The 26,070-nt window shown below is 36.3% G+C and overlaps 2 protein-coding genes and 1 non-coding gene across 3 annotated transcripts in view; 2 read left to right on the top strand and 1 right to left on the bottom strand.

Moving 5' to 3' along the window:
- LOC142346191 (uncharacterized) overlaps positions 1 to 26,070 on the top strand; it is a 332,292-nt gene that overhangs the window by 13,936 nt on the left and 292,286 nt on the right. The window lies entirely within an intron of this gene.
- Positions 1 to 26,070, top strand: part of LOC142345352 (ribosome assembly protein METTL17, mitochondrial-like) — a 225,150-nt gene that overhangs the window by 1,463 nt on the left and 197,617 nt on the right. The window contains exon 2 of the mRNA XM_075397378.1: positions 10,903 to 11,162. Coding sequence (XP_075253493.1) covers positions 10,903 to 11,162 — 260 coding nt within the window. The remainder of the gene's footprint in view (positions 1 to 10,902; positions 11,163 to 26,070) is intronic.
- Positions 10,709 to 10,780, bottom strand: Trnaa-ugc (transfer RNA alanine (anticodon UGC)). Its single transcript has one exon. It is a non-coding gene; the product is annotated as a tRNA-Ala (tRNA).

Below are 26,070 nucleotides of genomic sequence, written 5' to 3'. Positions count from 1 at the left end.
ATTCAGAAAATTCGATTTAGACTTGTTACAGAAATTTCTCTCATGCTTATTTAACATCATGCATTGAATCATATCATTAGGAGAACTACTAGTAAACTTTTTTCTTTCTCGCAGCAGGAAGAGTTGCTATTTTTTTAAAAAATTTCTTCGTTAGAATGCGATTTGGTTGTTTTTCAAGAAGCTACTTGCTCACTTTTACAAAAAAAATAGTGAAAGTTTCATTACGTAATTGTTTGCTCAAAACAACTGCAATCTTTTTTATTAAAAAATTAAGTATAATATGAAATTATTGTATTTGATATTATGTTCCCCTTCAAAATCAGAAGAATCAGTAACAAAAAATATAGCAAATAGAAAACTATGACAGTTATGGATACCTGCGAGAGCACTGTAAACTTTCAACAGTTCACTTTCCTTTTCACTTAAAGAATTGTTCATCATAACCAGTATTTTTATTGATGTTGATCCTGATTTTTAGAGCATCAATTTGACAATCTTAGAAGGTCGTTTTATACTTCGAAATCTTCTTTGATGTTAGTTTTTTTAAATGAGTTTGTTTTCAGCCATTTCACGTATTTGATACTAGTTTCCCTAGCCTCTTACGACATTTATTTACGCTGACGTATAGAAACATCAGTCTGGTACTGGTTGATACTGGTTTTTCAGACCCGTATCAGGCTGATTTTTTTTGTGGCTCCGACAGTGTTTTCGCAATTTTTTTTTGATATATTGACTTTTTTGTCAAATTAGCTATTTTCTTCGGAGTAGTTAACATTTGGAACAATGTTGTTTTTCAATGGATGAGCTATTTCGCTTGTCCTTTAGCAATTTTTGGTCTACTGGTGCAATTTTATTACAAACTATTCGGATTGTAAAGTTTTGCTTTCCTGTTTTTGAATATTTTTGCTTTTTTGTTTTTTTTAAAAAAATTACATACCAGAATAAACTAATCAAAAACCAATTTTTGACAGATCAAATTTACGAGCAAATGGGGTTCAATTCACATATATAAATTTTCAAAAAGTATCTGGTTCTTTGGCTCCAACGCTTCGTTTGCGTTGTTTCACTAATGGCAAGCCCAACTGCTTTCCTAAGGAGTTGCAATTTAATGTATCGATTGCTTTTTATTTGAAAGCCTACCGTTGCTATGACTTTTAAAAATCTTTAGTTTTTCACAGTCTTACGACTACTAGAAAAAAATGACATTGGAGCTTTGCCCCTTTTTCATCTGATTGCTGTCACCTTGTAGCGTACCCTCAGCAAAAAAGAGGTCGCAATATATTTCTAGTGATTTATAATGTATAATAAAGTTTTTCTGGCTTTGATGTTACGAGTTTTATTAGACAATATGTCATTAATTTTACTACAATTCCCTTATATCATTAATGGAGTTGAAAAAAGCGCAATAATAAAATGATTGTTTTTAATGATTACATCATGATTTTGACTGCTTGGTGGACACCGTTTTCTCGCAAAATTCAATTTTTTGCCTGTAATTGCTCTTTATAAAGTGGCAGCACATTGTGGATGATGACAGGTCTCAATGAATGGCTTACTATGTTGGAGGCATAAATGAAGGTATTTAATGATTTCGGTTGATAAATAACGGTGTGTAAGACTTCAAAATTAATTGTTTTTTAACGTAATTTTTAACTTTGCTCCTTTTGGTTTTTATCTACTGGTTTATTTTTCCCAATAAAGACAGGTCAAATATCTTTTCTGATGAAGTATTAGCTTTTCTCTGATGCTGTTTTGATTTTTTTTACAAAGTTTTTTTTTTTTAAAAAAAAATTGATTGACATTGAGTTTTGGTGGTAAATAATGCTAGTTGTGTTTATTGGATTTTATTGTTGTTCTTGTCTCTTAGTCCTCTAATGGCATGTATCATTGGCCCTCTAATTGAGCATTCTTGAATTTAATTAGTGGTTCGAGTTTAAATGGACATACCAATTGTTTTTAACAATATATGACTTTTTGAATGTTTTCTATCTCTTTCTCATCTGTTTTTTTCCTCATTCGTTAGACAGTTAAGTCAAAAATGTCGATGAGCGAGGCTGGGACATTATTTGCGAACGCAGATTGACGAGCCTACTTCTTGTCTTTTTTATACTGTAACTTTTTGTGTAGACAAAAAGAGTTAAGCATAAAAGTAGTGCTTATGACGTATATACTTTAGAACTTTTTTGTTCTCAGTAGTCTAATATGAGTTTTAAGCGTCGGTAAGGTCTATTGTTTTAAAAGAATGATTCATGTGTTATTTGATATATGTTTGGATATATATTTCTTTTCTTTTCGTTCTTATTTTTGTTTCACTTTTCGAAAACATTGTTAAATAAGCTAACAGCCATCTTTGGCCCAAAAGTTGGCATGGGCGTCCGGAAAAGAAACAGTGAGCCCAAGTTCTTCATATTTGTCGGAATGAAGAATTGTTAGTTAAATAAATAGAAAATAAAGTTTTAAGAAAAAGACTTGTAGCACTTTTTTCCTGCTGATGAAATCTCAAAATATCTAAAAATCAAGGAAATTTGTTGCTGTGTTCAAGTTGACTTAAATCAGAAGTGAGTCCAAAATTATATGCAATGATGAATAGTAATCAGTAGAATGCAATGAGGATACTCTTAATTGAAAAGCACGCATTGACCTTTTGTACGGGGGCTACAACTTGTTTCATAAACGACAACGACGCGGATTTTTTGAGCTTCCAAAATCTTCTTCTAAGCTACACCCATAGCGATACGACCTCCTTTGCGAATGGAAGTGAAATGCATGTGTTTTAACGCTGAAAAGTGTTACATGTAGAAGTTTGTTGAGGCTCTGATAGTAAAGATGGTTATTTTTTTTGCTTCTTATATGAAGACGTTTTATTGTTTAAGAAGTAGTTAGAACATTTAATTGTGTAAGATCTTTTTCTTACTTGCTAAAAGTTTATCGTAAAAAATTATAAGATCTTATATGTTAAACTTTTTTTGAACAAAGGTTATATTGGGTACGATTTTAAGATTTTACAAAATAACTATTCCTCTTGCAAGATCTTACAGGTTTTAAGTATAATACTAACCTAATACGCTAAAATTTGCTTAACTTGAGCGCCGCAGCGCAATCGTTTCATCTGTAAAAGTCTTATGACAATAATGAATCGCTATAGGTTTAACTTACATAATTAAAAGATTAGGGGGTTCGTAGTCTTTGTTAGGATCTGTTCCATTTGTGCCCCCAGTACGTTATACAACCCTCGCTTACAGAGTACGTGCCATTACATAGTAAATCCTCATGTAAAGTTATGACACTGGCGCTCGGGTTTTGCAAATAGTGTGCGCCCACTAAGCTGGATTGGGGCACAAACGGAAAATGTCCAAATCTTAGAGTATCAAGGGTAAAAAAATAGTCGGGCACTAAAACACCGAGGCAGCTCAACTTAGTCGATTAGTCTGTAATTATGTCTTGGAACTGTACGCAGAAAAGATGTACTCAATTGAAATATGGGATCTTTTCCGTTTGTACCCCCAGCTTTGTGGGTGCATATTGTTTATAACCACCAGACGTCAGTGCCTTAGTTTTACTTAATGATTTACTATGTAATGGCATGTGTTCTGTTACAGGGAGGGGGGGTGCTTAACATAAAGGGGAGGCACAAATGGAAAAGATCCAAAAAATGTCAAAAAATGTTTTAACAGCTCTCTTAGCTGTTTCTACTACTACGGCATTTCTGAATTTGGTCCACCAAAGCCACGGATTTAGCATACCCCCGCAAACAATGAAAAATCGTTCCTCGTCCTAAACAAAAGTCATAAAGTGAAACGTAAACGTATTTTTAGCTCAAAAATCAAAAAAAGCTCCGAAGAAACAGTTCATAGGACCATTTTTTAGTGGATCGAAAATTTTTCCCGTTTTCTTTTTTTTTGCAATTTTTGGTAAACTTTTTCTGCATAAAGTACGGCTCACGCACAATCCGTAGCAATTTGATTGATGGTTTTAAATTGAATATTTGAGGATTTATGAACCGAGCGGAGTAGGGTACCAAAGCGGCCAAACACCACAAAAACTGTGAAATCGAAAAATGCATTTTCTCCGCGAATACACGTTCTTTTACAAAATTTTTTTTTAATATGTGTCCTGTCGGAGTACTTTAAAGCGTTTTTGGTATTTGCAAGATAGTGCGTAGTCTTTTTAGAAACGACCGTTTTTTCAGCTTTTGAGTCAGGTTTGTACTAGTAGACCTCACCTGCAAAACCCAAGGATCCAAAAATAAGTGATTTGGCAAAAATCATCATAGAATTCTGAAATTTGGCTTGTGGCTTCCTTTTAGTACAACAAGTTTATATGCAAAGTTTTGAAAAGAATGATCTTATTGATTTTGAGAAAAAACGGTTGAAAAAAAAGCGTTCTAAATTTGGGAGGCGGAAGTTTCTTTTAGTCCGGCCACTTCAGCATTTCTTCTGAACCAATGAGAACTTGCAACTAAAGCAACTCAATTATAAGTTGAGTTTTTGGGCACATGCCAGAGACAAACGAGGCCATTAAAAAATGCCAGTAACAGTTTTTTTTAAAAAAAAATTGTGTTGATGCCAATTTCGAAATCAGACCGTTCATCAGAAAACTTGCAGCCATTTCGAAGCATCAGTTATTTAACTTTTAAAGAAAGCTGCCTTTGATTGCTGCTGTAACGCAGTGGAGATCTCGTTGAAAAAACAGACCCACCAGATCTAGAAAGGAGCAAATTGAAACAATTTTTCTGCAAGAAAGTCCTGGAAGTTCTCATTTTTGAATGGTCACTGACACTGAATTAATTCGTTCTAAGTCTCGTTTTTTTTTGCAACGATCAGGTATTTATTCATACATGGATGAGGTTAAAGTGGAAAAAAACTTTAAAAAAACGTTTCTGGTGATATTTGCAGCTTTTGATTGCATCGGTGCAGTTTTTCTGAATTTGGGTATGGAAAATTACTCCAATTCCACTCCGCTTTCATAAAAATACTCTAGGTACCCAAAACGTACCTAAATGGTCCAAAAGCGCCATTTTTATAATCTTAGTAGATTTGTCTATAAATGGAATTGAAAAACATACATGAACCATTGGTGCTGATTTTATATAAGTGATCGGATGTACTACAAATTTTTAAATCAAAAATATTTCAATTTGCTTTTGTGTAATCAATCCCGAACTTGAATTCTTCTAGGCCAAATTCGGTCAAAAACAAATATATCCGCGTTAACTACAATGTAGTAGCTTTGCAACGATATGTGTTTCAATTGATTAGTTATTCATTAAATATCCAAAATCTTTATTTTTTAAAAAAAATTTTAAATTTCAGTAAGAAAAAAAGACAATTTTGAGAAAACTGGTACTTACAGCCCTCCTACGATCCCAGTTAGCTAATGGCTCCAACAAAGAGATTCTTGTCTTCAAAATGAACTATATATCAATTCATTTGAGTGAATATTCGTAGAGAAATTTCACGTCATACACAAAACGAAATTTTCAACTCGCTGACCAGTGCTTCTAGGACGCATAAACTCACCTAAACGGTCAAAAAGTGCCCGTTTCTTTTTCTTCGCGCAGTTGTCTCTACAAGAGTTTTTCAAAATTTTATATAGGGCTGTTTTATCATTCTTAAAAAGGGCGAACTTAGCCACTATTTACCAAGCCAAAATTATTTCGATTTCTTCTTTTTGAAGCCGTTTTAGGTACCCTTGAAGCAACTGGTTAGATAAAATAATATATATGACTGCAAAGCCTATTTAAAATTCAATAAAATAAGCCAAATATGAAGCAAATTGAGCTAATATTTGTTACCTTTTGAGTAAAACAAACACTAGTCGCATCTTGTCTATTTTGGTCCTAAGCTTTCAAAGAGTCGTTTCATGGTCAAAGCGGTCAAAAAGTGCGTGTTTTATTATCATCGCACAATTTTGTATACAAGAAAAATTCAAAACTTTATATAGGGCTATTGTACGATTCTTAAAAATGGGCGGACTTAGCCAATATTTACCAAGTCATAAATGACTCGATTTTTCTTTTATGTTTGATACCATTGTAGGTACCCTTGAAGCCATCATTAATATAAGTAATAAAAATTGCTGCAAATCCTATTTCAGGAGCAATAAATTGATATATATAAATATATATATATATATATATATATATATACATATGTATATATATATATATATATATATATATATGAAGCAATGTGAAGCAAAATTTGTTAACTTTTGAGTAAAACAATCACTAGTGGCATTTTGTCTTTTTTAGACCTAAGCGTTCAAAGAGTCGTTTCATGGTCAAAGCGGTCAAAAAGTGCGTGTTTTATTATCATTGCGCCATTTTGTATACAAGAAAAGTTCAAAACTTTATATAGGGCTATTGTACGATTCTTAAAAATGGGCGGACTTAGCCAATATTTACCAAGTCATAAATGACTCGAATTTTCTTTTATGTTTGATACGATTGTAGGTACCCTTGAAGCCCTTATTTATATAAGTAATAAAAGTGGCTGCAAATCCTATTTTAGGAGCAATAAAATGAGCTACATAGGAAGCAATGTGAAGCAATATTTTTACCTTTTGAGTAAAACAGTTACTAGTGGCATCTTGTCTTTTTTGGACCTAAGCGTTCAAAGAGTCGTTTCATGGTCAAAGCGGTCGAAAAGTGCATGTTTTACTATCATCGCGCAATTTTGTGTACAGGAAAACTTCGAAACTTTATATAGGGCTATTGTACCATTCTTAAAAATGGGCAGACTTAGCCAATATTTACCAAGTCATAAATGACTCGATTTTTCTTTTATGTTTGATACCATTGTAGGTACCCTTGAAGCCATTATTAATATAAGTAATAAAAATGGCTGCAAATCTTATTTCAGGAGCAATAAAATGATATATATATATATATATATATATATATATGATGCAATGTGAAGCAATGTTTGTTAACTTTTGAGTAAAACAATCACTAGTGGCTTTTTGTCTTTTTTAGACCTAAGTGTTCAAAGAGTCTTTTCATGGTCAAAGCGGCCAAAAATTTATAACCATATTTGTGGCATAGAGTGGCAGGCATATCGTCTATGGGGCGAATACGGGTGCACCAAATGGTTAATTCATTCTTTCACAAGTGAATTACCACAAGTCTAAGCATGAAATAAGGGGGTTGGAGGTCATTTGCAGAGTGAAAATTGACCCCCTGGATCGCAGAAAACCCTATACAAAATATATATGGGGAGAATCCCCAATACAAATGGAGTTCAACTCGCCTATTCTTGCACTCAGACTCAATAATTTTCTTCATTCACATGTAGAAACGCGAAACGTACCAGTCACTAAAATGTCAAAACGATCGTATGTGTCGAGGCCAATTTCGCAAAAACGGCTGAAAGAACCGAAACGCCATTTACAGAGATTCAAGTACGGCTCAAGCTGAGTTCAAATCAACAAACAGATCCAAAATCGGTTCATTCTGCAAGGAGATATTTCAAAATTAAGGTACCGTATCAATGACCTAAATTGACCTAGTACGACTGACTATATATACTACTATATCTAATACTAGTACTACTGAACTATGCAACAAATACATATGGGGATACTCCTCATTATCGCACAAATCTAACGGTGTAAATATCGGGTATAATTTATTCTGTTTTGTTGGTCTAACATGTACATACATGAAATGTACCGGACACGAATTGGTCAAAATGGGGGTATGTATCCTGGCCAATTTCCCTCAAAATGGCTGAAAGAAACGAAACGCAATTTACAGGGATCCAAGTACGTCTCACGTTGAGTTCAAATCAACAAACAGATCAAAAATTGGTTCACTCTACGAAGAGATGTTTCAACATAAATGTACCGTACCAAATGACAAAATGGGCAAAGTAGGGGTCATGTTTCGCTAAAATTCACCATCTGAACTTCGTAAAACTGCTTACAAAATATATATGGGGAGACTCCCCACTAACTGAGGAATCTAACGAATCTATACATGTACCTTAAATCACATTTGTTGGGGTATCGATTTTTGGGTGACCCAACATGACCAAAAATATCGATTTTTTCAAATTGGTCATGGAACAACTTTTTTTTACCAACCAGGTAACAAGAACTGCCTTCTACAGCAAGCTAGAAGAGTTCAATACCAACCAAATGCGACCAAGCCTGGTCAAATTGGTACAGTACGTTAGAAGATATTGGGAAAGTAGTAACTTGTACCCCATTTTTTGAGGGATAAGCGAAGCCCAAACTCTCTGAAGCTGACGTAAAACAACGCGAAACAGCGCTGCCAGAGTGTTTCTGGCTGTTATTGTAGTTCATCTAGGCTTTCTTGGTCGTCGAAAACCTTCGAGGAAAGGTGGAATTTTTTTTCAAACCACGCCAAGAAGGCTATGATGTTTTGTGTGTTGGACACAAAACAACATCCACAGAAATTTGATGAAATCGTGAAAAAAGAAAAATTGTTGTATTAACCTCACTCTTTCATACAAGTAGCTCCAGGACCTTAATGGAGACTAGAAAACACAAATTTCACGTTGAAAAACCTGTTCTTTGCGCAAAACACCACTAAGCGTTTAAAATTCGGAAATGTTATGTTTTTCAGCATTCACTGCAAAGTTACATTTTCACAAAACTTTTTAGGAGGAAAACCAGTAACCCCATCAAAGATACGCTTAAAAGGAGGAGAATGCACCTTAAATGACGTAATTTGATTCGTAAGAGACAGAGAAATAAGAAAAAAATGCAAAAACTAAGTGCCTTTTTATGTGACGAAATAAACTTCGTTCCTCAGCATTTGCAGATTCTGCTTGTTTATCCACTGTAAATACTTCAATTAAACCGTGTAATATCTTTTCTTAGGCTTGAAACAACGTAAATGATCAAAAAAATACAATTGAGAGAAACTTCTAACTGCCAAACAAGTGCTTTCAAAAGAGTGTCTTACTTTTATCAGACAAAAATTTTGATAAATTTTCATTTCAAGAAAGCAAGGTAGTTGTTCTCAATTACCAATAGCTAAGAGAAAATTTTCAAGAAGCTAGTGAAAGAAAATTGATGAAACAAACATTAGCACTCGAAAGAGGCGTCAGAAAACTAAAGAGTATCAAACAATTGAAAAGCATGTCAGAACATTTTTTAAAGACTTTAATTAATTTTTCTAGTTCTTAAGGTGCAGCATAGTCATAGCGCTGCTTTCTTTCCACAAATGAAGTTGTATAGCGATCATAGACCTTATGAGGACTAGGCTGAAATGTAGATTTAGAGTTTGAGTTCACTTGTAAAACAAAAACTTTCTTTTGGATTATAAGGATGAAAAAATGTTAGTTGAAAACTAGTCTTTGGATTATAAGGATGAAAAAATGTTAGTTGAAAAATTATAAAAATCAGTGAAATGAAGCCCTATATTTTAATATATGTGCACTGTTGAGTTTATCATGATTGTGTATTCAAAAAAAGCAATAGTCTATTGAAAAAGTATCAAAGACTATCCTTGATCCACTTTACCCTTACTTTTTTACAACTTTTAAAAATCAAAAAACTTTCAATTTTTTCAATTTTTTTCAAATTTTTGAGCCTTAATTCTCACCTCAAACTTGTGTAAGGTTCAGCGGAGGTCCTTTTCTGCTATAGAATGAGTTTCGCTTGATTATTAATTTCGTAAATTGTTTTTATTAGCAATATTGTGTCTCAAAAATTTTCTAAAGTATTTTAAACTTATTTTAATTGTTTTCTTGCATTGATATCTTGCAAGATTCCAGCAAGTATCTTGCAAGTTTTGAATCTTCTCAAAAGAGTCTAGCAAGATTTGAATGCGTTCATCACTAGGAAACGACTTCACTGATTTGAAAATAAATGCAAAATACGCCAAATAACCCATCAAAACATCATTAGCACAATCTAAAAGTTCAAAACACGTTGACAAGCTTGCTGGAGAAAATGCAAAACCTTATCTTAGAATTTGCCTTACGTGGACAGATACATCACGAGGAAGTCATTTCCTAGCTTCACAATTGCTGTCGACTGCTTCAATTTAAATGGAGGAAAAACATGTTTGTTAGAGCTGTTTGTCGAAGGTATGCCAGTTATGTTTAACAATTGACATGCACTTCCACCCTAATTTGGGCAAAATTTTTTTTCGTGTTTGTTATTTTTCCTTTCGAATTATTGCTTTTTTATCATTTAGTTTTTGAAATGTTTGAAAATGAGAAGTGTCTTTCTTTTGTCTTAGTTTCACAACACTTTTCAGCCCAATTTTGGATTCGGCCACCATCCCCAGAACACTTACCCAAATTCCAAGGAGTAGTAGGAGTGGAGTAGGAAAATGGGCACCCGGCCAATTCCGAAATTGGTCAAAAAATCGTTATCCGAATTTGGGCAACCGTCTTCTGAATTTGGGAGGCGGAAGTTTTTCTTAAAAGGGTCTTCTTTATTTGGGGGGCGGTTTTTCTGGGCCGTTCTGAAAATGGGCGAAGAAATTGCCCAAATTCAGAAATGGCTACTACTGGCCGTACTAGTTGCCCTCTCGCACTAGCAAAACCTCACCTTTCACTCTTCCTTAAGTGATATCGAAAAAGTGTAATTTTTACTCTTTGAATCTGTAAATATGTGAAACCAAATTCTAGTGCACACGTGCCCCAAGTCCCTCGGTCGACTGAGATTTATTTTGAGCTTAGAATATCGTTGTTGACTTAGAATATCCTTTAAAAAAGTTTGAGAAATTTGGAGATATGGGGGTTCGAACCCCAGACCTTCCGCATGCAAAGCGGACGCTCTACCACTGAGCTATATCCCCGTTGATTTAATGATTGGCAACGATCCCAAGTTTTCTTGTATATGACGTACCTGGGGTTCGTTTGTAATATTGTAATCAAAACGGAGGTCGGGATATAAGTAGATTATTCCTGATTATCCTAGGGAGGCGGCAAAACTGGACGCCCATTTGAGATCTCGAAACCCACCGTACTTAAACCCTTCTGAGACAAAATTTGACAAACGGAAATGGACGTCAAACATGATTCAGAAACTTGATGACATGGGTGATCAGATCTCTCCTGAACAGCGGGAACTCTTTAGTGATGAGATTGAAGCAGAGGCCGAACGGAGGCGAAAAGAGCTGAAGAATTTGTCTGGTTTTTGGCGCTCTATCGCCTACGACTCGCCAAAAGCCTGTCTAGGTAAGCTCACGTTGGATCATTTCTGCATGTGTCCCCCACCATAGTGGGAGCATATTATTTAAGGGGGTTGGACAAACAGAGCCAGCCCTAGTGATTTGGCAATTCTGTTGGACGTACTTAAAGCCAAGTCATTATCAGTACTGGGCAAGTCTAATTCCAAGTCTAGGTATCAGTACTGATTCAGAGCTATGATCATAACACATTTCATAACACTGAATCACTTAAGACTTGTCAGACTTGGCCAAGACTTGGCAAGTCTAAGCCAAGTGCAAAGATAAAGTTACGTACGGGGAGCGAACCGACGATATCCCGCTCACGAGATGTTTATTCTCCTTACTGCCCCACCGTAACAGTTGAAAACAACTCTTTTGCGCCGTTAAAATACGCTTGAAAGAAACATATTATTATATAAGCGAGCAAATTATATTACATGGGGGACTTGCATTTGCATTTGCCCAGTACTGATTTACACTTGGAGTTCGGTACGGGTGGGCTTATATAGAAGCCGGTGGTTGTTACACATTCAAGCATTCCTCTCCCAAAAATTCCCTTTTCTCATAATTATTGTATTCAATGGTCAAAGGACAATTTACCATCACCCAATGTCTCCAAAATATGCAATGCCATAAGATGTCATTCTCTTACATCTTTTCGTTTAATGATCCTACAACTACAAGTTAGCAATTCGTATTACAAGGAGTTTTTTGCAACCCTCAGGATCTTGTGCCATAACACTTCACTAAGCTGCGAAATTAATTAGAATTAGAAAACAAAGTTTAACCCTCACTTCCCGGGCGGATTAAAATCGATAATTGACGATCAATCAGGCGTTGCAAGTCATTATTTAGGCTCAAAAATAATTGCGTTACTCATTGTAAAAACTCAGAACTTCGAAAAAAATGGAGATGTGGGGGATCTAACCCCAGACCCCATGACAGGAGGACGCTCTACCACTGAGCTACATCCCCTGATATTTAGTAGAACCGTATGAACATTGTTCTCACAAGGACATTCTTTTTCATGGTAATTACGCTGTAGAATTTTAGTCAAAATTAGAAAATTGAGCTCTCTGGTCTTCTCGGAAGTTTCTTCTTTTTCGACGCAAAAAAGAAGTGGTACGATTTTCCGGTTCAACGTCTTTTTTGCAACAAGTAAATTAAAATTATATCCATATGGTTAAATATACTTGAAACAAAAAATACTTCAAATCATTCAAGTAAAATAATGAACATCAATCAATTTTCCTAAAGAATCATATTATAAAATTTTCCTCTAATTGTTTTCTTCCCAAAAAATAAAAAGAATTTTTTCATGTTGTGAGAGAACGAAATTTTTCAACGTTTTCTTAAAATGTTTTTATTGACGAAGAATCAAATTCATTCCAAAGTTGCTTCTGAAATTCTGCCTAATTTGGAATGGTTTTGTTTGAGTGATTTGATGAAGACTCAGATGCCCTAGAAATATTTCTGAATTTTCTGTTCTGGATATATCATAATGAAATTTGATTAGCGACATTTTTGCTGTTATTAGCTCAGCTGGTAGAATCTTTGTATGAGCAGATTTCTCGCTTTGTCACACTTTTTGCGTAGAAAGCACACCTTTATGCCCGTTAATCTGTCGATTAATGTCTTTTAGGTCTTTTTCATAAAAATTCTGGAAAAATATTGCGAAAAAGGAGAAGTGTGAAAGCACAAGCAATTTTAAAAGAAGAATGCGTGCGTTCAGGGGAATTTGAGATCTGATTATTTCATTGATCTTAGAGCACATTTTTTATAAGGTTTTATTCAGCTGATCGAAATTAAGGTTCCTGTCATTTGAATACCAAGGTATCTGCAACTTTATTTGAATAAGGTTTGCAAAGGGTTTTTTTTCGTTTGTTTTTTGTCTTGAATGCCCCCATTTTTTCCTGGGTTTAGATTTTAGTTCTTTGTAAGCGGACCAGATCCGATTTAGCGAAGTTCATCAAAAAAGTTCTCTGTAGGGGAATAGAACCCCGGTCTCACGATTGACTGTCAGGGATACTCACCACTATAATAACAGAGATGGTATCTGCGATTCTTATCTTCGAAGTTTCTGAAGAAGAATGCTTTTATGACAATTATTTGCACTTTGTTCGCCAGCAGCCGAATTTTGTTTTTCCATTACAGAGATTTGTTTTGAGTTTTGTTGCTGCAATCGAGTAATGAGTCGATTAGTGAGCATTTTTCGTTTTCTTTAACAAGGTTTTCAAGGTGTTGTTCTCGCTGTTTTTTTTTATTTGTCTAGAATGCCCTTTTCTCTAGTTTTAGATTTTTTTTTGAAAGCGGACCAGATCCGACTTAGCAAATTTCATCAAAAACTTCTCTCTGTCGGCGAATCGAACCCCGGTCTCCAGAGTGACAGTATGGGATGCTCCCCACTATTTCTAACAGAGGTGGTAACTGTTTGTCTAGTCTCTAAAGTGACTCAAGATGAATGCTTTTATGGCGATTATTTTCACTTTGTGCGCCAACAGCTGAATAATGATTTTTCCATAACAGATATTTGCCTTGAGTTGTGTCGCTGTAATTGAGAAATGAGTCGATTAGTGAGCATTTTGCTTCTCCTGTAATCAGGTTTGCGAAGTGTTTGTTTTTGTTGTTTTTTATTTGTCTAGATTGTCCCTTTTTTCGAGCTTAATATTTTAGTTCTTTGTAAGCGGACCCGATCCGATTGAGCGAAGTTCATCAAAAAAGTTCTCTCTGTCGGGGAATCGAACCCCGGTGTCCAGAGGAGTGACACTCTGGAATACTCTCCAATATACTAACAGAGAAGGTATCTGCTATTCTTATCTCCAACGTGACTTCGGAAGAATGATTTAATAGCAAATTTTTTCACTTTGTTCGCCAACAGCCGAAGTATGTTTTTCCATCACAGATATTTGTTTTGAGTTTTGTTGCTTCGATTGAGTATTGAGTCGATTATTGAGCATTTTGCGTCTTCTGTAATCAGGTTTGCGAAGTGTTGTTTTTTATTTGTCTAAAATGCCCCCTTTTTTCGTGCTTGAGATTTTAGTTCTTTGTTAGCGGACCAAATCCGATTTAGCGAAGTTCATCAAAAAAGTTCTCGCTGTCGGGGAATCGAATCCCGGTCTAGAGAGTGGCAGTCTGGGGATACTACCCACTTTACTAACAGAGGTGGTAACTGTTAGTCTTATCTCCAAAGCGAACCAATAAGAATGGTTTTATGGCAATTTTTTTCACTTTGTTCGGCAACAGCCAAATTAAGATTTTCCATCACAGATGTTTGTTTTGAGTTTTTTTGCTGCAATTGAGTATTGAGGCGATTAGTGAGCATTTTGCGTATTCTGTATTAAGATTCGCAAAGTGTTGTTTTCGTTGTTTTTTATTTGTCTGGATTGCTCCTTTTTTCGAGCCTAAGATTTTAGTTCTTTTTAAGCGGACCCGATCTGATTTAGCGATTTTCATCAAAAAAGTTCTCTGTGTCGGGGAATCGAACCCCAGTTTCCAGAGTGACAGTCTGGGATTCTCACCACTATACTAACAGAGATGGTATCTTCAATTCTTATCTCCAAAGTGTCTCAAGAAGAATGCTCTTACGGCAAATATTTTCACTTTGTTCGCCAAGAGCCGAATTATGATTTTTCATTACAGATAATTGTTTTCGGTTTTATTGCTGCAATTGAGTAATGAGTCGATTATTGAGCATTTTGTTTTTTTTGTCTAGAATGCTCTTTTTTCTAGCTGTAGACTTTAGTTTTTTGTAAGTGGACCAGATCCGATTAAGCGAAGTTCATCAAAAAGATCTCTGTGGGGGAATCGAACTCTGGTCTCCAGAGTGACAGATACTCAACGCTATACTAACAGAGATGGTAGCTGCAATGCTTATCTCCGAAGTGACTCAAGAAGAATGCTTTAATGGCGATTATTTTCACTTTGTTCGCCAACAGCTTAATTACGATTTTTCCATAACAGATATTTGTTTTGAGTTGTGTCGCTGTAATTGAGAAATGAGTCGATTAGTGAGCATTGCGTGTTCTGTAGTAAGGTTTGCAAAGTGTTTGTTTTTGTTGTTTTTTGTTTGTCTAGATTGTCACTTTTTTGGAGCTTAAGATTTTAGTTCTTTAGAAGCGGACCCGATCCGATTTAGCGAAGTTCATCAAAAAAGGTTTCTCTGTCGGGGAATCTTACCCCGGTCTCCAGAGTAGTGACAGACTGGGATACTCAATTATACTAACAGAGATGGTAGCGGCAATATTTATCTCCAAAGTGACTGAAGAAGAATGCTTTAATGGCAATTATTTTCACTTTGTTCGCCAACAGCCCGAGTTATGTTTTTTCCAGAACAGATATTTGCTTTGAGTTGTGTCGCTGTAATTGAGAAATGAGGCAATTTGAGAGCATATTGCGTTCTTTGTAATAACGTTTTTAAAGTGTTGTTTTCGTTGTTTTTTATTTGTCTGAGATGCTCTTTCTTCTGGCGTTGGATTTTTAATTTTTCGTAAGCGGACAGACTAAATCCGAATTAGCCAAGGTCATCAAAAAGTTCTCTCTGTGGGGGAATCGAACTCCGGTCTCCTGAGTGACCGTCTGGGATACTCAGCACTATACTAACAGAGATGTTAGCTGCATTACGTATCTCCAAAGTGACTCAAGAAGAATGCTTTAAGGGCGATTATGTTCACTTTGATCGCCAACAGCTGATTTAAGATTTTTCCATAACATATATTTGCTTTGAGTTGTGTCGCTGTAATTGAGAAATGAGTCGATTAGTGAGCATTTTGCGTCTTCTGTAGTAAGGTTTGCAAAGTGTTTGTTTTTGTTGTTTTTTATTTGTCTAGATTGTCTCTTTCTTCGAGCTTAAGATTTTAGTTCTTTGTAAGCGGACCCGATCCGGTTTAGCGAAGTTCATCAAAAAGTTTTCTCTGTCGGGGAATCTAAACCCGGTCTCCGGAGTAGTGACAGTATGGGATACTCTCCATTATACTAACAGAGATGGTAGCGGCAATACTTATCTCCAAAGTGACTCAAGAAGAAAATGCTTTAATTGCGATTAAATTCACTTTGTTCGCCAACAGCCCAAATTATGTTTTTTCCAGAACAGATATTTGCTTTGAGTTGTGTCGCTGTATTTGAGAAAGGAGGTAATCAGAGCATATTGCGTTTTTTGTAATAATCTTCTTAGTGTTGTTTTTGTTGTTTTTTTATTTGTCAAAGATGCTCTTTCTTCTCGCATTGGATTTTTACCTTTTCGTCACGGGTGAAATTAGCCAAGGTCATCTAAATGTTCTCTCTGTCGGTGAATTGAACCGCGATATTCAGCGTGACAGTCTGGTATACTCACCTCTATACTAACAGAGATGGTACCTGCAATACTTATCTCCAAAAGGACTCAAAGAGGAATGCATTAATGGCAATTATTTTCACTGTTCGCCAACAGCCCGAATTATGATTTTTCCTGAACAGATATTTGCTTTGAGTTGTGTCGCTGTAATTGAGAAAGGAGGCAATCAGAGAGCATATTGCGTTTTTTGTAATAATGTTCTTAAAGTGTTGTTTTCGTTGTTTTTTATTTGTCAAAGCTGCTCTCTCTTCTCGCATTGGATTTTTACCTTTTCGTCACCGGGGAAATTAGCCAAGGTCATCTAAATGTTCTCTCTGTCGGTGAATTGAACCGCAATATTCAGCGTGACAGTCTGGTATACTCACCTCTATACTAACAGAGATGGTACCTGCAATACTTATCTCCAAAAGGACTCAAAGAAGAATGCATTAATGGCAATTATTTTCACTGTTCGCCAACAGCCCGAATTATGATTTTTCCTGAACAGATATTTGCTTTGAGTTGTGTCGCTGTAATTGAGAAAGGAGGCAATCAGAGAGCATATTGCGTTTTTTGTAATAATGTTCTTAAAGTGTTGTTTTCGTTGTTTTTTATTTGTCAAAGCTGCTCTCTCTTCTCGCGTTGGATTTTTACTTTTTCGTAAGCGGACGGACTAGGTCCCAATTAGCCAAGTTCATCAAAAAGTTCTCTCTTTCGAGAATTGAACCGCGGTATTCAGATTGACAGTCGGGGACACTCGACACTTTACTAGCAGAGATGGTAGCTGAAGATCTCCGAAGTGTCTCAAGAAGAATGCTTTAATGGCGATTATTTTCATTTTGTTCACCAACGGCTGAATTATGATTTTTCCATAACAGATTTTTGCTTTGAGTTGTGTCGCTGTAGTTGAGAAATAAAACGATTATAGAGCATTTTGCGTCTTCTGTAATAAGGTTTGCTAAGTTTTGGCTTTTTTATTTGTCTAGAATGCCCCTTTTTTCGAGCTTGAGACTTTAGTTCTTTGTAAGCGGACCAGATCCGATTTAGCAAAGTTAATCAAAAAGTTTTTACTGTCGGGGAATCGAATCCCGGTCTTCTAAGTGACAGTCTGGGATAATCACCACTATACTAACAGAGATGGTACCTGCAATACTTATCTCCAAAGGGACTCATAGAAGAATGCATTAATGGGAATTATTTTCACTGTTCGCCAACAGCCCGAATTATGATTTTTCCAGAACAGATATTTGCTTTGAGTTTTGCCGCTGTAATTGAGAAAGGAGGCAATCAGAGAGCACAATGCGTTTTTTGTAATAATGTTTTTAAAGTGTTGTTTTTGTTTGTCTAGGATGCTCTTTCTTCACGAGTTGGATTTTTAATTTTTCGTGAGCGGACGGACTAGATCTGATTTAGCCAAGGTCATCAAAAAGTTCTCTTTGTCGGGGAATTGAAACGCGGTCTTCAGAGTGACAGTCTGGGGATACTTCCCACCATACTAACAGAGGTGGTAACTGTTTGTCTTATCTCCAAAGTTACTCAAGATTAATGCTTTTATGGCAACTATTTTCATTTTGTTCACCAACGGCTGAATTGTGATTTTTCCTTAACAGATTTTTGCTTTGAATTGTGTCACTGTAGTTGAGAAATGAAACGATTATAGAGCATTTTGCGTCTTCTGTAATAAGGTTTGCTAAGTTTTGGTTTTGTAGTTTTTTATTTGTCTAGAATGCCCCTTTTTTCGAGCTTGAGACTTTAGTTCTTTGTAAGCGGACCAGATCCGATTTAGCAAAGTTAATCAAAAAGTTTTTACTGTCGGGTAATCGAATCCCGGTCTTCTAAGTGACAGTCTGGGATACTAACAGAGATGGTACCTGCAATACTTATCTCCAAAGGGACTCAAAGAAGAATGCATTAATGGCAATTATTTTCACTGTTCGCCAACAGCCCGAATTATGATTTTTCCAGAACAGATATTTGCTTTGAGTTGTGTCGCTGTAATTGACTATGAAAACAATCAGAGAGAATATTGCTTTTTTTGTAATAATGTTCTTAAAGTGTTGTTTTCGTTGTTTTTTATTTGTCAAAGCTGCTCTTTCTTCTCGCGTTGGATTTTTACTTTTTCGTAAGCGGACGGACTAGATCCGAATTAGCCAAAGGTGATCAGAAAGTTCGCTGTCGGGGAATTGAACCGCGGTATTCAGAGTTACAATCTGGGCACTCAACACTTCAATAACAGAGATGGTATCTGCAATTCTTATCTTCAAAGTGACTCAAGAAGAATGCTTTTATGACAATTGTTTTCACTTTGTTCGCTAAGTGCCGAATTATGTTTTTCCATCACCGATATTTGTTTTGAGTTTTGTTGCTTTGATTGAGTATTGAGTCGGTTATTGAGCATTTTGCGTCCTCTGTAATCAGGTTTGCAAAGCGTTTGTTTTTGTTGTTTTTATTTGTCTAAAATGCCCCCTTTTTTCGTGCTTGAGATTTTAGTTCTTTGTTAGCGGACCGAATCCGATTTAGCGAAGTTCATCAAAAAAGTTCTCGCTGCCGGGGAATCGAATCCCGGTCTAGAGAGTGGCAGTCTGGGGATACTACCCACTTTACTAACAGAGGTGGTAACTGTTTGTCTTATCTCCAAAGTTACTCAAGATTAATGCTTTTATGGCAACTATTTTCATTTTGTTCACCAACGGCTGAATTGTGATTTTTCCTTAACAGATTTTTGCTTTGAATTGTGTCACTGTAGTTGAGAAATGAAACGATTATAGAGCATTTTGCGTCTTCTGTAATAAGGTTTGCTAAGTTTTGGTTTTGTAGTTTTTTATTTGTCTAGAATGCCCCTTTTTTCGAGCTTGAGACTTTAGTTCTTTGTAAGCGGACCAGATCCGATTTAGCAAAGTTAATCAAAAAGTTTTTACTGTCGGGTAATCGAATCCCGGTCTTCTAAGTGACAGTCTGGGATACTAACAGAGATGGTACCTGCAATACTTATCTCCAAAGGGACTCAAAGAAGAATGCATTAATGGCAATTATTTTCACTGTTCGCCAACAGCCCGAATTATGATTTTTCCAGAACAGATATTTGCTTTGAGTTGTGTCGCTGTAATTGACAATGAAAACAATCAGAGAGAATATTGCTTTTTTTGTAATAATGTTCTTAAAGTGTTGTTTTCGTTGTTTTTTATTTGTCAAAGCTGCTCTTTCTTCTCGCGTTGGATTTTTACTTTTTCGTAAGCGGACGGAGTAGATCCGAATTAGCCAAAGGTGATCAGAAAGTTCGCTGTCGGGGAATTGAACCGCGGTATTCAGAGTTACAATCTGGGCACTCAACACTTCAATAACAGAGATGGTATCTGCAATTCTTATCTTCAAAGTGACTCAAGAAGAATGCTTTTATGACAATTGTTTTCACTTTGTTCGCTAAGTGCCGAATTATGTTTTTCCATCACAGATATTTGTTTTGAGTTTTGTTGCTGCAATTGAGTAATGAGTCGATTAGTGAGCATTTTGCGTCTCCTTTAATAAGCTTTTCAACGTGGTGTTTTTGTTGTTTTTTATTTTTCTAGATTGTTCCTGTTTTAGGGCTTAAGATTTTAGTTCTTTGTAAGCGGACCAGATCCGATTTAGCAAAGTTAATCAAAAAGTTTTTACTGTCGGGTAATCGAATCCCGGTCTTCTAAGTGACAGTCTGGGATACTAACAGAGATGGTACCTGCAATACTTATCTCCAAAGGGACTCAAAGAAGAATGCATTAATGGCAATTATTTTCACTGTTCGCCAACAGCCCGAATTATGATTTTTCCAGAACAGATATTTGCTTTGAGTTGTGTCGCTGTAATTGACAATGAAAACAATCAGAGAGAATATTGCTTTTTTTGTAATAATGTTCTTAAAGTGTTGTTTTCGTTGTTTTTTATTTGTCAAAGCTGCTCTTTCTTCTCGCGTTGGATTTTTACTTTTTCGTAAGCGGACGGAGTAGATCCGAATTAGCCAAAGGTGATCAGAAAGTTCGCTGTCGGGGAATTGAACCGCGGTATTCAGAGTTACAATCTGGGCACTCAACACTTCAATAACAGAGATGGTATCTGCAATTCTTATCTTCAAAGTGACTCAAGAAGAATGCTTTTATGACAATTGTTTTCACTTTGTTCGCTAAGTGCCGAATTATGTTTTTCCATCACAGATATTTGTTTTGAGTTTTGTTGCTTTGATTGAGTATTGAGTCGGTTATTGAGCATTTTGCGTCCTCTGTAATCAGGTTTGCAAAGCGTTTGTTTTTGTTGTTTTTATTTGTCTAAAATGCCCCCTTTTTTCGTGCTTGAGATTTTAGTTCTTTGTTAGCGGACCGAATCCGATTTAGCGAAGTTCATCAAAAAAGTTCTCGCTGTCGGGGAATCGAATCCCGGTCTAGAGAGTGGCAGTCTGGGGATACTACCCACTTTACTAACAGAGGTGGTAACTGTTTGTCTTATCTCCAAAGTTACTCAAGATTAATGCTTTTATGGCAACTATTTTCATTTTGTTCACCAACGGCTGAATTGTGATTTTTCCTTAACAGATTTTTGCTTTGAATTGTGTCACTGTAGTTGAGAAATGAAACGATTATAGAGCATTTTGCGTCTTCTGTAATAAGGTTTGCTAAGTTTTGGTTTTGTAGTTTTTTATTTGTCTAGAATGCCCCTTTTTTCGAGCTTGAGACTTTAGTTCTTTGTAAGCGGACCAGATCCGATTTAGCAAAGTTAATCAAAAAGTTTTTACTGTCGGGTAATCGAATCCCGGTCTTCTAAGTGGCAGTCTGGGATACTAACAGAGATGGTACCTGCAATACTTATCTCCAAAGGGACTCAAAGAAGAATGCATTAATGGCAATTATTTTCACTGTTCGCCAACAGCCCGAATTATGATTTTTCCAGAACAGATATTTGCTTTGAGTTGTGTCGCTGTAATTGACAATGAAAACAATCAGAGAGAATATTGCTTTTTTTGTAATAATGTTCTTAAAGTGTTGTTTTCGTTGTTTTTTATTTGTCAAAGCTGCTCTTTCTTCTCGCGTTGGATTTTTACTTTTTCGTAAGCGGACGGACTAGATCCGAATTAGCCAAAGGTGATCAGAAAGTTCGCTGTCGGGGAATTGAACCGCGGTATTCAGAGTTACAATCTGGGCACTCAACACTTCAATAACAGAGATGGTATCTGCAATTCTTATCTTCAAAGTGACTCAAGAAGAATGCTTTTATGACAATTGTTTTCACTTTGTTCGCTAAGTGCCGAATTATGTTTTTCCATCACAGATATTTGTTTTGAGTTTTGTTGCTTTGATTGAGTATTGAGTCGGTTATTGAGCATTTTGCGTCCTCTGTAATCAGGTTTGCAAAGCGTTTGTTTTTGTTGTTTTTATTTGTCTAAAATGCCCCCTTTTTTCGTGCTTGAGATTTTAGTTCTTTGTTAGCGGACCGAATCCGATTTAGCGAAGTTCATCAAAAAAGTTCTCGCTGTCGGGGAATCGAATCCCGGTCTAGAGAGTGGCAGTCTGGGGATACTACCCACTTTACTAACAGAGGTGGTAACTGTTAGTCTTATCTCCAAAGCGACCCAATAAGAATGGTTTTATGGCAATTTTTTTCACTTTGTTCGGCAACAGCCAAATTAAGATTTTCCATCACAGATATTTGTTTTGAGTTTTTGCTGTAATTGAGTAATGAGTCGATTATTGAGCATTTCGGTTTTTTTTGTCTAGAATGCTCTTTTTCTAGCTGTAGACTTTAGTTTTTTGTAAGTGGACCAGATCCGATTAAGCGAAGTTCATCAAAAAGATCTCTGTCGGGGAATCGAACTCCGGTCTCCAGAGTGACAGATAATCAACGCTATACTAACAGAGATGGTAGCTGCAATACTTATCTCCGAAGTGACTCAAGGAGAATGCTTTAATGGCGATTATTTTCACTTTGTTCGCCAACAGCTGCATTACGATTCTTCCATAACAGATATTTGTTTTGAGTTGTGTCGCTGTAATTGAGAAATGAGTCGATTAGTGAGCATTTTGCGCCTTCTGTAGTAAGGTTTGCAAAGTGTTTGTTTTTGTTGTTTTTTATTTGTCTAGATTGCCCCTTTTTGGAGCGTAAGATTTTAGTTCTTTGGAAGCGGACCCGATCCGATTTAGCGAAGTTCATCAAAAAAGGTTTCTCTGTCGGGGAATCTTACCCCGGTCTCCAGAGTAGTGACAGTCTGGAATAATCTCAATTATACTAACAGAGATGGTAGCGGCAATACTGATCTCCAAAGTGACTCAAGAAGAATGCTTTAATTGCGATTAAATTCACTTTGTTCGCCAACAGCCCGAGTTATGTTTTTTCCAGAACAGATATTTGCTTGAGTTGTGTCGCTGTAATTGAGAAATGAGGCAATTAGAGTGCATATTTCGTTCTTTGTAATAACGTTTTTAAAGTGTTGTTTTCGTTGTTTTTTATTTGTCTGAGGTGCTCTTTCTTCTGGCGTTGGATTTTTAATTTTTCGTAAGCGGACAGACTAAATCCGAATTAGCCAAGGTCATCAAAAAGTTCTCTCTGTCGGGGAATCGAACTCCGGTCTCCTGAGTGACCGTCTGGGATACTCAGTACTATACTAACAGAGATGTTAGCTGCATTACGTATCTCCAAAGTGACTCAAGAAGAATGCTTTAAGGGCGATTATGTTCACTTTGATCGCCAACAGCTGATTTAAGATTTTTCCATAACAGATATTTGCTTTGAGTTGTGTCGCTGTAATTGAGAAATGAGTCGATTAGTGAGCATTGCGTCTTCTGTAGTAAGGTTTGCAAAGTGTTTGTTTTTGTTGTTTTTTATTTGTCTAGATTGTCCCTTTCTTCGAGCTTAAGATTTTAGTTCTTTGTAAGCGGACCCGATCCGGTTTAGCGAAGTTCATCAAAAAAGTTTTCTCTGTCGGGGAATCTAACCCCGGTCTCCAGAGTAGTGACAGTCTGGGATACTCTCCATTATACTAACAGAGATGGTAGCGGCAATACTTATCTCCAAATTGACTCAAGAAGAAAATGCTTTAATTGCGATTAAATTCACTTTGTTCGCCAACAGCCCAAATTATGTTTTTTCCTCGAACAGATATTTGCTTTGAGTTGTGTCGCTGTATTTGAGAAAGGAGGTAATCAGAGAGCATATTGCGTTTTTTGTAATAATCTTCTTAGTGTTGTTTTTTTATTTGTCAAAGATGCTCTTTTTTCTCGCGTTGGATTTTTACCTTTTCGTCAGCGGGGAAATTAGCCAAGGTCATCTAAAAGTTCTGTCGGTGAATTGAACCGCGATATTCAGCGTGACAGTCTGGTATACTCACCTCTATACTAACAGAGATGGTACCTGCAATACTTATCTCCAAAAGGACTCAAAGAAGAATGCATTAATGGCAATTATTTTCACTGAACAGCCCGAATTATGATTTTTCCTGAACAGATATTTGCTTTGAGTTGTGTCGCTGTAATTGAGAAAGGAGGCAATCAGAGAGCATATTGCGTTTTTTATCATAATGTTCTTAAAGTGTTGTTTTCGTTGTTTTTTATTTGTCAAAGCTGCTCTCTCTTCTCACGTTGGATTTTTACTTTTTCGTAAGCGGACTAGATACGAATTAGCCAAGGTCGTCAAAAAGTTCTCTCTTTCGGGGAATTGAACCGCGGTCTTCAGAGTGACAGTCTGGGGATACTTCCCACCATACTAACAGAGGTGGTAACTGTTTGTCTTATCTCCAAAGTGACTCAAGATTAATGCTTTTATGGCAACTATTTTCATTTTGTTCACCAACGGCTGAATTGTGATTTTTCCTTAACAGATTTTTGCTTTGAGTTGTGTCACTGTAGTTGAGAAATGAATCGATTATAGAGCATTTTGCGTCTTCTGTAATAAGGTTTGCTAAGTTTTGTTTTTGTAGTTTTTTTATTTGTCTAGAATGCCCCTTTTTCGAGCTTGAGACTTTAATTCTTTGTAAACGGACCAGATCCGATTTAGCGAAGTTCATCAAAAAGTTTTTACTGTCTGGGAATCGAATCCCGGTCTTCTATGTGACAGTCTGGGATACTAACCACTATACTGACAGAGATGGTAGCTGCAATACTTATCTACAAAGTGACTCAAGACTATTGCTTAAATGGCGATTATTTTCACTTTGTTCGCCATCAGCGCGAATTGCGATTTTTCCAGATCATATTTGCTTTGAGTTATGCCGCTGTAATTGAGAAAGGAGGCAATCAGAGAGCACACTGCGTTTTTTGTAATAATGTTTTTAAAGTGTTGTTTTCGTTGTTTTTTTATTTGTCTAGGATGCTCTTTCTTCTCGCGTTGGATTTTTAATTTTTCGTGAGCGGACGGACTAGATCTGATTTAGCCAAGGTCATCAAAAAGTTCTCTTTGTCGGGGAATTGACACGCGATATTCAGCGTGACAGTATGGGATAATCACCACTATACTAACAGAGATGGTACCTGCAATACTTATCTCCAAAGGGACTCAAAGAAGAATGCATTAATGGGAATTATTTTCACTGTTCGCCAACAGCCCGAATTATGATTTTTCCAGAACAGATATTTGCTTTGAGTTGTGTCGCTGTAATTGAGAAAGAAGCCAATCAGAGAGCATATTGCGTTTTTTGTCATAATGTTCTTAAAGTGTTGTTTTCGTTGTTTCTTATTTCTCAAAGCTGCTCTCTCTTCTCGCGTTGGATTTTCAGCACTATACTAACAGAGATGTTAGCTGCATTACGTATCTCCAAAGTGACTCAAGAAGAATGCTTTAAGGGCGATTATGTTCACTTTGATCGCCAACAGCTGATTTAAGATTTTTCCATAACAGATATTTGCTTTGAGTTGTGTCGCTGTAATTGAGAATTGAGTCGATTAGTGAGCATTGCGTCTTCTGTAGTAAGGTTTGCAAATTGTTTGTTTTTGTTGTTTTTTATTTGTCTAGATTGTCCCTTTCTTCGAGCTTAAGATTTTAGTTCTTTGTAAGCGGACCCGATCCGGTTTAGCGAAGTTCATCAAAAAGTTTTCTCTGTCGGGGAATCTAACCCCGGTCTCCAGAGTAGTGACAGTCTGGGATACTCTCCCTTATACTAACAGAGATGGTAGCGGCAATACTTATCTCCAAATTGACTCAAGAAGAATCCTTTAATTGCGATTAAATTCACTTTTTTCGCCAACAGCCCGAATTATGATTTTTCCTGAACAGATATTTGCTTTGAGTTGTGTCGCTGTAATTGAGAAAGGAGGCAATCAGAGAGCATATTGCGTCTTTTATCATAATGTTCTTAAAGTGTTGTTTTCGTTGTTTTTTATTTGTCAAAGCTGCTCTCTCTTCTCACGTTGGATTTTTACTTTTTCGTAAGCGGACGGACTAGATACGAATTAGCCAAGGTCGTCAAAAAGTTCTCTCTTTCGGGGAATTGAACCGCGGTCTTCAGAGTGACAGTCTGGAGTGACTCAAGATTAATGCTTTTATGGCAACTATTTTAATTTTGTTCACCAACGGCTGAATTGTGATTTTTCCTTAACAGATTTTTGCTTTGAGTTGTGTCACTGTAGTTGAGAAATGAAACGATTATAGAGCATTT

This window comes from Convolutriloba macropyga, chromosome 9, assembly GCF_964194025.1.
Source record: "Convolutriloba macropyga chromosome 9, txConMacr16.3, whole genome shotgun sequence".
Taxonomy (NCBI): Eukaryota; Metazoa; Xenacoelomorpha; order Acoela; family Convolutidae; genus Convolutriloba; species Convolutriloba macropyga.
This window is presented reverse-complemented; position numbering and strand designations above follow the sequence as displayed.